General features: G+C 38.5%; 1 protein-coding gene across 1 annotated transcript in view; it reads left to right on the plus strand.

The window, feature by feature from the left end:
* The window catches only part of LOC133527077 (serine/arginine repetitive matrix protein 1), a 235,700-nt gene extending 224,328 nt beyond the window's left edge, over window positions 1-11,372 (plus strand). Inside the window, 6 exon segments of the mRNA XM_061863969.1 lie at window positions 1,878-2,310; window positions 5,299-6,789; window positions 6,792-7,361; window positions 7,865-8,006; window positions 8,117-8,236; window positions 8,851-11,372. Coding sequence (XP_061719953.1) covers window positions 1,878-2,310; window positions 5,299-6,789; window positions 6,792-7,361; window positions 7,865-8,006; window positions 8,117-8,236; window positions 8,851-9,037 — 2,943 coding nt within the window. The 3' untranslated portion in view covers window positions 9,038-11,372.
* Window positions 11,373-12,093: the final 721 nt, after the last annotated feature.

Here is a 12,093-nt window from a genome sequence, read left to right on the forward strand (position 1 = left end):
AACGAGCAAACCTCTGTAGACATCGCAAATCAGGGCGAGGGTTGCTCGTCGTTTAATTATGTAAAATAATTTTCATGCATAACAGCGGATCGTTAAACAATGCGCCAGATGAAGCGAGCCCTTATAGTAAAAGTTTGAATAAAGAGTTCTTTGGCCCTGAGGGCAGGCCGGATCTCAGCCCTTTCTCTTTTTGAGCTACGACTTTTATATAACTACTTGATGCCAATGCGTATACTGATTTTGTTTACCTTTTGTATTTATACCTGGCATTTTAAGGAATACATTTGGTGTGAACCTTTTTGATACATAATTTTTTTGTAAAATGATGTTTGTAATCGGAGAGGAAACCATATTATTTAATATGCTCGCAGCATGTTGACGCATTACGAAAGTAATAGCGTAAAATTTAGAATACTCATATTAATATAATTTTTTATATACATTTAACTAATTTTTACAAAATCATTAAAAACCGTTTACAATTTTCACTGGATTTCTTTGTTAGTCGGTAGACATTGCTTTAAGACAAAGATAAAAAGTTGTCTGCAATTTCTCTACCTATGCTTATAACATAAATGTAAATGCCCCTTCCAAACGTATTAACGTCATTACCGTATCACATAAAATGTTCACCATAAAGCATTAATAGGTGCGTAAACACTCAAGTTGTTTACGCACCAAGATGGATCCTGCGGAGCTGTTACTAATTTGGTCCTTAATGAGAGCCCTATGGCTCGTGGCCGGGGGTGCGGAAGCGGGGACTCATCACGGGCTCTAATGGCCCAAAAACACCCCCGGCTTAAACAGATATCATCTCATTTAAACAGGACACATGTGATTTAGAAAAAGCGTAAAAGCATGAATAGTAAACGTGGAACGCACTGATATATAACAGAACTTCATTATTCAGTCCAGATTCGGTCGTTTTTGAAACGATATAAATCCTTAAATCATTAAATTGTTGATAATACGTCAGTGCCGTGGAACACTTGGTTGGAGCGAAGTTAAGATAAGGTCGTGACGGAACCTCGTCATGTTCATATTCATGTTCATGTTCATGGAACACTTGGTTGGAACAAAGTTAACGTTAAAGGGTCGTGACGGAAAACTTAGTTTTTTTTTCGTCTAGCCTCCATCCGCTAAGTTCGTACCGTGGTACCGTGCGCTTAGGAACTTCGTTCCAAAAATAACTTCTATATTATTATAATGTTGACAATGCTCATCTGCATCAAGATAAGAATATTTAAGGTTTTTATTTACGAGAACGTTGTAGAGTAGTCATGCGACAAGTACTTACCTGTACATCTATTGAATCTCCTTCTATTGAATCTGATAGTTATTATATCGTATATCTCTGCATTATATTATATTTCGTAAAATGATCCTAACTCCGATCTCTGTGGTCACAACAAAACAAGGCGCCATAACAATTTGTCTTGGTACGGACTAAATTTGGCACCGTCCCTTGGAATGTTATCACCTCATCGTATCGTCAATGCTGGTACAATATCTCATAATATTCTTTATACCCGTCCCCATAAACCGACCCGTGGTAATGACGGGAGGGGAGGGCTAACCGGCCGTTCCGGGCGGATATGTGACCGCTGCATTTTATTACCACTTTACTATGCCACATAATCGACCGTCATGATAGAGGGCTTTCTTGCTAATAGTGGTTTGGTATGCAATTACTAGGAAGGTTGCCAGATAGTAAATTTTAACGAACGTTAGTTGTTACTGTTACTGCTAAGTATATGCAGTTTGCAACAATATGTCGCTTCCTTAACTATTTTGTTATTATTGGAGAAAACACGTCAATATTTTGTATATTTAGAGGTGCCGTATAAAATATTAAAATGTCTTTATGATTGTTACAGGTTGAGTTCATAGAGGCGTACTGCACGCCTCGCGACACAGCGCGTCGGTCGCCGCAGCGCAGTCGCCGCTCACGCGAACAACGCCGTTCCCCTGACTCCGCCAGATGGCGCTACGACACACGCCGTAGCAACTACGACTTCGACTCTTGCCGTCGCCCCTACGACTACGAATCCGGACGACGATACCCGGGCAGAGAGTTTGACGGGGACTCTGGCAGACGCGTAGAATTTGACGCGGAATCAGCTAGAAGACGTGCTGACTACGAATCGGCCAGGCGGACAGACTTTGATTTGTCGGCTCCTGGTGTGTCCAGGAGAAGCCCTGAGAGCGCGCCAGAAGGCTCAGCCGAGTCACCGCCAGAGCCAGCTCCGTCGGCGCCGCTGAGACACGAGCGACAGCCCAGACATCGCTCACAACCTTACTACGAATCTGGTAAGTTACTCAATTCTTGTAAAGCAAGGTAAATTAATATCACTGGAGTTTGTATAGGAAGATATAAACACTTTCAATGCGCTAGCTTTTGCTGTAAAAGATTTTTCCGTGAAACTTCTTTGAATTTAAATATAAAGTTAGTAAAAAAAGCAAATGATGCATTTTTATGTTAAGAATAGATGAAATAAATTTAAGATAGAAAAACAGATAATTAAGCATGCTTGCTAGCAGAAATAACCGGAAGCAAATTATTCAATAATGAAATGTGATTCTCAATATCCTGTTTAAAAACAATAGAAAACTATATTTCGATCGTAACTAGATAATGATCTCGATTGAATGATTACAAGTAATTGAAAAACTTGGTTTTTATTTTAGTACGATGATACTGTTCTTTGCGTTTTTACTTAGTTACTCACTTGAATTCCACATTGTTTATTACTAAGTATTAAAAATGCAATTAACAAAACAACTGGTTGGTTAAATTGTCAAGGCAATTGTAAGTGCTTCTATTAGAATGTAGTTTCTGTAGTTTAATTAGCCAATAAACGGATAAATGATAAATGTAAAACTATGTCTTGTGGAACGTATTTTGTAACAATTGTACAAAATGTACGTTTTGGCACGAGACGCTGGTTTTGTAACAAAACGTCCCATATGCCACTTGTCTGAAATGTCACTTGCTGCTTTAATGTCAAATTAAAATAATTTTTCATGTCCAGTTATTTGAGAAACTGACAACGACAGTTGCTGAGCAGAGTTGAAATCTCTCAAATATTAAAAAAATCTAAATTTGTGTTGATCGTGTAGTCCAAATCCGACCGTTGCTGCTCATTTACAATAAATGAAATCAATTCAAATTCAATCTGCTTACCATCTTGTCACAGTCATAGACATTTTATGCGGTAGAGTGAGGATTTTTTTTCGACAAGTCTTTATACCCCGATAGCAGATTCGAACATAGACCCACTGGGCAAATTGTCTATTAACGCCGTAGGGAGTTTAAGTGACGTCATTACGTGTAGTAATTGCTTTTCCGCGTGGATGACCGACACCCGTCGCGAGAAAATTTGTTAAATTGCCGCGATTTACGTGCCAAATGTCTTTCTGAACCCAAAAAGGTTGCCGATTACGTGTGTGATTGTTAAGGAAAATGGCTACTTTACGACATATTGAATATAAATTAGGGTTTTTAGCAATTTAAGCGCTTCGAAAACCTGTCATTTCCGTTTGTACAATTACTGTTTGATTACGTTATCTCACCAGCTCTATAGCCAGGCCTGAAAACATAAGTGAAGCCTATATTCTAGCATAAAAGAGATTTTAAAAATCACCATAAAGCAATCTATTCATCCGCATGACGTCAATGGTAAAAAGTTGGCTCCAACGAGTAACAGACCGCAATCAAAAGCCTCCGCTTATTACGTCCGGGACATTTTTCCAGTCTAGACTATACTAGACCGACGAACGACAATAGGGCTGATTAAAACTTACAATTGTTACCCGGTAATAGTGGTATCAAACTTGCGCGACCGTTCTTTAGCTAATGAAAAAAATACTCTGGTGCAGATTGCTACTTAATATGCTTGTAACAATCCCGTAGACAAATGTAGTAACACAGCAACAGCTACATTCTAAGATAGTGCCATTTCGAATAATTATGAATTTTGCATAGGCTTATATACTGACTTATATACCTACTGATTTAGGTGTCGTACGTTTAATGTAATAAAATCTATCAAAAAGTAGTTACGTGGTTGACGGTATTAATGATGTATAATAAAAGTTACAAAAAAAAACCGAGCCTCGTAATAGCTTGGTCATTGCAATGTTTTCTCTTTTATCCCGTGGCGAGTAAGCCTAGATACACTCCGGAGAACAATACAGTAACTAGACTGCGGCGCGATTGTGCGCCGGAAGAAAGGGCCTTTGTCCCCACGGAGATGAGATAGGACACAGCACTCGAAATGTGAGTGTGTGGGACCTAAAAATGTAGGAAAAGTGTCAAGGAACTTTCAAGAAGCTACTCTAAGAAGATAGGCGAGTAGTAAATATATTAAGTATGAATATGCACAATCAAATATCAGACGATCTTTGCATTATTATCATTTACACTATTTGATGTAACTTGTTTATTTATAAACCGTGGGATAGCTTATCAGTAGATACTATGATATCATACCTATCTGTTGTTGATACGATATGAATCACTCAATGTTGAAATTAGGTAAAATGTTACTATTAAGTCACTATTGAAATGGAAAACTAAAGTTTTGTTTCAAATTTATTACCTAGGGACATAGTTTAGTAAAAACGAAAGAATAACACGGTATTCGAATACGAACTGTAACGTATCCTTTCAATTTAAAGGCTTATTAAATCCAAGCTTTTTTTAGCTCAAGATGCATTGAAAATGTTCCCTTTGTTGTGTGAAGCAAGGAACTCTCATTAGGGTATTTCCAGGTGCTTTTCAAATGACATTAGCTTTGCGGTACGAGTGAGTGAGACTTGCATTAACGAACTAACTTTGTAAAAAAACCCTTCGTGTCCCGGAAAATGGTTGATATATTTTGAAGGCCTCCTGTAAATTCTTACTTTCCTTTTCGTGATTTTTCATAACTTGTTGTATTTTGCAAAATTTATGCAAATAGTCGAGAGCAAAAAAGGCGAAAAGTAATGATGAAATATAATATGAAATATTTTACTTCTCTTACAATCGGTTTGCTTCTCGAGAGGAAACGCACTGGCGTGCTCATTTAAATGATGGCACTTGAGACGAAACGACCTCAGACAGCGGTCGACCATTTGCGTCTGCCTTGTTACCGGCCTTAGTTTAGGTACCTGGGAAATGCTCTTTAGAGCTTTGAACGAGCGCCATTTGGTTTGTGGATTGCTATGTTCACAAAAAATGATAAATAGTTTATTTTTTATACTGGTGTGCAATGTGCATTAGTTACATAATAAACATGTTCTTTTAAATTGTTTCAGAATCAACATCCGAAGATCCTTCTTCATCGACGGACGGAGAGGAAGACGAATTCGGTGAATTCGATCCTTTCGCAACAGCGCCATCTCTGCATTCTCCCGATAGCGGTCGCTCAGACCCGAGATACGCTAACGCGCCGCGTAGGAACCCTAGTCCTTATTACTACGGCGACCTGTTTAAAACGTCTGCTCCTCCGCCACCGGCTCCGTCTGCCCCAACGGCGTCGACAACTTCTTCATCGCGCGGCCCACGGTATAGAAAATCCGCCAGCTTAGACGCCCCGCACGTCGCTGCGCGCCCTAACTTGCCCAAGCGATTCTCTGTCGCGGAGGATGGCTTTCGTGAGTTAGAGCGGTCGTCATCTTCGTCGGGTGAGAGCGCGTGGATGCCGCCAAGGCGCCGTGGGCGTGACGCGGCCGGCTGCGCGTGCGCCGCGCCTGAAGATGTAGAGGAGCACCGACCTTCTCGTAGCGTCTTTTACGTGCCGGCGCCGCTGCCACGCTGGCCGCAAGAGATGACCACCCGCCAAATTTACGAAACAGCCTTTGACTGTAAAATCGCACGCTCAGATGATGACTTGGACGATTTTGATCGCGTTAGCAACCATCCTGCACTTTTACAAGCTGAGGACAGGAAAGTCATATCTTCCGCATCGTCCGCCTTTGAGGCTGTAGAACGTGGTGAACCAGATTATAAAGGCCGCCGAAAAGTTACAATGAAAACTGATAGCGTCCGTCGATCAAAGATTCCCACTATCCGCCAGAAAAGAGAAAACGAAAGCAATACGTCGGCATTGTCTGAGGAGCTTGAAAAAATACACATTGATGAGGAAGATCGCAACGCTTCGACTTCTCAATTACCACTACGTGGTTACACGCCGTCACCTCCATCGACAGCTCCCCTGCCAACAAAATTTCAGCAGAAAGACGGCTCCGCTATGAATAGCATCAAAAGTGCCCCAAACTTGCCGCAATCGCAACCAGCGCATCCGCGACTGAAGGACTTACGGTTACCTGTTAAATCTTTACGAGCACGAGAAACACCAACAAGCAGCGACGCTAGCATGGTTGATTTAAAGGGTTCTGCGTCCACTGAACTGGACGCCGCGCAACGCTTAAGCGCTGGTCGCGAACCTCGCGACACTGATGACGAGAGGGGGCAATCGAAGGACGGTATTTTTTTAGAGATTAAGGGCCGACCCACTTCCGATTCTGACACACCAGAACTGAATCGACACACAGGGCCAAAGGGGGTCGGTCCTATAATGGAATTCAAAGGCAGGCCCGGGGCTCCACGTCCGAGGCGCAAATACTCAAGTACCGAAAGTATGGCAACTAGCAGTAGCGGTGGAAGTATGGAATCCCTTCGGAGTAGCACTAGCGAAGACAGGAGCAGTAGTAGTTCAGAAAGTCGACGGTCGTCTTCTCTTAGTTCACACAGTTCAGATTCCGGTAATGTCCCATTTACAAAATCGCATCACATGCAACTGTCGGGGTTGGACATCACACTAATAAACTTCATATTCTTAGTCCTATATCGGACAAATCATCGCAAGAACCTGCGTCCGAAACTTCCGATAACAATAGAAACAACAACTCTCAAAAAGTATCTCCTGAGGACGTCGAAACTGGAAATACAACAATACAGACGACTGTTGAAATTGTAGCAAAGCCTAAAAGGCGAGCATTGCAAAATCGGAATCTATTAAATCTTACTTTCCGACATTCGACAACAGCCGGTGACGCCGAAATACAAGGATCTGATAGTGGTATATCAATTCACTCCCGAGAAGGTGTCGACTCAAGAAACACATTTATCAACTTCAAGAACAGTAATACTGAAGAAGAGCGTAAAGATCTGGACCAAGATCTTTCTGATCTTCCATTCGACATGCCAAAGTTAAGAAGACGACGAGCTGAAGCTGAAGCCGATCTCAGATCGCTGCCTTTTGATATGCCCAAATTACGCCGCAAATTGCGAGGACAGTCGTTGCAGCTAAACAATGACTTTGGAAGTGTCATTTCAAATGCATCTTCCAGCCAAAGCGTCCAGGACTTAAATCTAGGTCAGTATATTTTATTACAAAAAATAAATCTTATATGAATTTACCAAAAAAAATCCCGAGTCAATTTACTGGCGTAATTCAATCACGTCAGAAAGATTTACTTGTCAATCTTGCTACAGGCCCGAAGAGGGACTGTCGGCCTGCATCCATCGCTACTATTAAGTAGCTTTGACTGCCACCGCATTATGCCGATTAAGATGTATGACTTTAGATTGCTCCACACGAACTTCTCTAGCCACTGTTTTCCCAATATTTAATTTGCTTGAGTGCTTTTTGAGGGAACTTTTTCCTGTACACGCTGCGATCAATTTGTAGCTGTACAGTTGAGTTAGAAGTTTGGGATTAAGGACCATCGCGTGTTACTTGACGTTAAACGAAATGGAGCATTTTGTTTAGTGGTTCAGTTAAGGGTATGCTTTGAAAAGATAATGTGACACTAAATCTTAAGTAGGGATAAAGGCTTGCTTATATTTTTGAGATTTAATTTATTGTTTTAATTTCAGGTAACAAGCACAAAGACAAATTGACGTTGAACTTTGATAGTGGAAGTGGTTCCGGCAGTTCAAAGGGATTACATCTGAACCTAGGACCCATCATTCCACCGAGAGATCTTGTCGACGCATCGCTACCGCTTGATAGACAAGGGTGAGTTAAATAAAATCTGTTTATTGTAATAATCATATAAGTCAAATGTACTATTATTATTTACCCTGGTTATAGTTTTTACAGTGATTTAAAAATCTTAACTTTTTCAGATGGTATCACGGGACGCTATCGCGCGTCGAAGCAGAAAGTTTGCTAAGGAATGCTGATGAAGGTGCTTTCCTAGTACGAAATAGCGAATCTGCAAAACACGACTATTCGTTAAGTTTAAAGTAAGTTTATAATCATATTCCATTTCAGTTTTGTCGATTTTTCATCATGTGCCCTTTTGTGTGAATAAATTAAATACTTACTAAAATGTATTTAGTCTAATTCACTCAATTCTATTTATTCGGTGTCGAAAATGTGTTTAATATGTGCTCCCGTCTCAACTGCTCAAGATGGCATGCTAGATCAACTATCTCTTCTAAAAACTTCAAAAATTTACTGTAGGTACACAAATATGTTTACAGGGGTGTTAAGATTAAACTAATTAAATACAATTGTCGAAATGTAGGTACCTTGGCAAGGAAATATACTTGTCAGTTTGCTCTGGCTCCTACACGAGGCTCAGCCTGTCTCGTAGGTAACCCAGACTCAAATGAGTTTATACAATTGATACCTAAAGCCTATAAGAAGAGGAAATACTAAAATATTATAATTTTTCAATTTTACAATTAAATTAATAAACAAGCAATTTAAAACTACTTATATAAAAACTAAATTAAACTAATTTAAATTCTAATCTGTGTGCGACTCGATCCAGTTGATTGATTTTCTGTTTCGGTTAGTTTTACCAGTACCTACTGCTTTACTATACTAATGAAATCATCGATTTTGTTCACAGGTCAACCCGTGGTTTCATGCATATGCGAATATGCCGCAATTCCGAGGGGTACACCTTGGGCGGCGCGGCCACGGCCTTCCCCACCGTCCCTGCTCTGATGCGTCACTACGTCACCGCACAAAGACTGCCAGTGAGGGGGGCGGAGCACATGGCCTTATCCACTCCTTTACCCGCTGTTCTACTATGAATATGTCACTTCGACTTTTGGGAAATGAAAGAACCCATGAAAAAACTTCGAAGATAATCAAGAAGGATTATTAAGAAGTTACGCTGATCTATCGGAATTAGATACGAGAGGATATTTACAAGCATATTCAGTGTCCTTTACGTTTTGATTACCGTGGCAAGAAGCACAATGCTATTTAATGTATTATTAAGGTAAAAGGACCCAGTGAAAACTACCAAAGAATTAGATTGTAATTATGTAACTATCATTTGCTACGGCAAAATGCTCATGTATTTTGATGCCCAGAATTGTGTAGTCTGCGCTATGAAAGAAGTTTCGAGTGACGGTGGTTTCTTTGGTTGCACACACTACGGCTGTATTCTGTGACTCAGTAGCACTGCTATTATGCTAGTCCCATATCGCGGCAACTTGTACAAAGAATATTATAATTATTTATTCACATGTTAATCAGACAGCATTATTTCAATATGTTAATGTGTAACGAAATAGATACTTTTGTTTATTCCGCTATGTATCAGTTAACTTAAGCATGTATAATTTAGCTATCGGGTTCGATAAACGATTGACGCAAACAATGATAATTGATAACCTTACAATAGTAAAAATATGTTATGCTATAACCGTATTATTCGACAGCTATTTACGCAATTATACTGTATACAACTATTTATTGATTCAACGCTATAATACCTATAAGTGCAGTCATGTATATAATTATCGATATTTACTTATATTTTAATCATGGCCTAAAACTGAATGATTTTAATATTATCCATTTGCAAATAAACTCCGTATTTTAATGGGAATATATTCCATCTATGCTAGGGAGCGTGGGCGTGTATTTTTATGTTAAATGTTGTATTTTCTTATACATCTGAGTAAGTCGATATTGAACGATCGCTATGTCTGTAGTAGATCGTACGTGTTGATAACTAGTTACGTAATCTTGGTTGTTGATGCCAAGTTGCAAACGATGTCAACTGGTAGATTTGGTGACTGCTAGTAGAAGCCAAAGTAGGCACTAAAACTTAGTACTTTCGTGTGCTTTTTCAATGGGAGTTTTGCTTTTGGCTGCCACAATTTTATTCCAGTAGTATGACTGATACCTAAATATTGATAGGGACTCGCGAATAAAATGCATTTCTTTGTGAACCAGAACTGTATTACTTGTAAGGATTTTATTTAATAGTAAGCTTACGCCAGTGTAATGTAAACGGCACTTAAATTCTGTATTTACTATAGAAAAGATTGCACATGTTATGTAACTTTCACATTGACTTATTTATATTTTCTGTTAAGTATTAGATTTAAGTAGAGTATGGCAAATGGGGCCCTTGAATGGTCACGGTTTGAACCCGATCACGGAAGGCCGTGAGCCACGGGTATGACCTGGCGTGTAGTATAGTGGATTCAGTAGACGCCATGTTTAAAGTTATTTCTGTGATTTTGATACAAGAAAAGCCAAAAAATGTTGCATGTTTAGTTAAATACATCTCTTAATATTTATTACTTAATTAATCGTGTATCCTTTATTCAGTCGCTAACAAAACATTTGAAAAACGTAATAATCTATTCACAGTTTTCTTTTATATTTTTTTGCTATGAAACCGTGTGTGGTTGTATTCTTTATTTGGTTAGTGACTGTCAAATTGATGAAAATCAAATCGATCTCATATTCTTCCTCTTAATGCTTCAGTTACCTTAGATATAATTTATTTAATTTGTACCTGATTTTGAAATACGAGTAATATACGTTGTTTGAAACTTAAATTACGTTTTTAACAGATTTATTTTGTTATAAATAATGATTTAATTTTACTATAGTAATATATAGTACTAATCCGTAGTTTTGTATGGGAACGAGCGAATTTCGATGTATGTGAGACAGTTTTACACGATATATGTACGTAAGCAGTAAACCACCGCAGCGCAGCTTATGCAAGCGTGCAACTAATTTTAACTAAGTAGGTTTTAATCATAATTTATAAGTAAGCCTAGCATACCATGGGTCGGACGCTATTTTAACTTAGATGTTTTTCTTAGAAACGAAAACTAATGACTTACCTTGCTATTATAGAAAAATAAATAAGATTTCCTGGCTCCCCTCATGGTTATTAGCTCTCAAATATTATGTAGTAAACGCATAATGGACGATAGGATAGTGATATATTGTTAAATTCTAAATTTTTGAAAACGTGTCAAATTTTTTTTTTCAAAAATGAGGATGTAGGTCCGGATCAAAAGTTAGGTAAAAATTATAGCTTAACGTAGTTATAATCAATTGTAATTTTGAAAATGTAGTTTGAAATTGATGAAATAAATTCCTTAAAAAATACCTGCTTTATTTTATATATCCATATATATATATATATTTAAGAATGTCCCTTTTCTTTATAGTGGTACACATATTTCGTTAGGTGACAAGTAAAACTCACTAGTTACTAAAAATAATTAAACAAAAATCAACCTTTTTAGTAGTAATATGGTTCATTATGACTTGTGGTGATTATGGTGGTAATTAGTGAGTTTTGGTTGTTACCTGACGATTTATAAAACTATAAAAGTTACCTATAGGTAACTTAATATCAAGTTATTGCCAGAGGTCCATTTCCAAGTTAAATTTTACCGCCACGATAAATCAGGAGACCATATTTCACGGCGCTGCAAGTTTACAAATCATAACCGGTAATATTAATTAAATTACTGTTTCGAGTGCTTCAGCTTTCAAAAAAAGTAGTTGTGAGAAGTCAAAGGAGAGTGTGAAAAAGGCTATAAGGCCTAGGTATAAGGCCAAAGGCCCGCACAAGGAGTACCCTCATCGTATTTAAGACTTTCCAAGAAATCTTTTGAATGAGCACGACATCACTACATCACATAACTGTTCTGTCATTTACATAGGTATCCCAAACAAATTAGAAATGCAACAAAAATGCCAAGAAAATTGTTTTTATATTTCGTAGGCCCTCGTATGATGGGCGGGTTGCATGCATCTGACATTTCCAATTCAAAATTGATCAGGATCACTGCCTTTTTAATTATTTTAATATTTCATTAAA

This window comes from Cydia pomonella, chromosome 17 (genome assembly GCF_033807575.1).
Source record: "Cydia pomonella isolate Wapato2018A chromosome 17, ilCydPomo1, whole genome shotgun sequence".
Classification (NCBI taxonomy): Eukaryota; Metazoa; Arthropoda; class Insecta; order Lepidoptera; family Tortricidae; genus Cydia; species Cydia pomonella.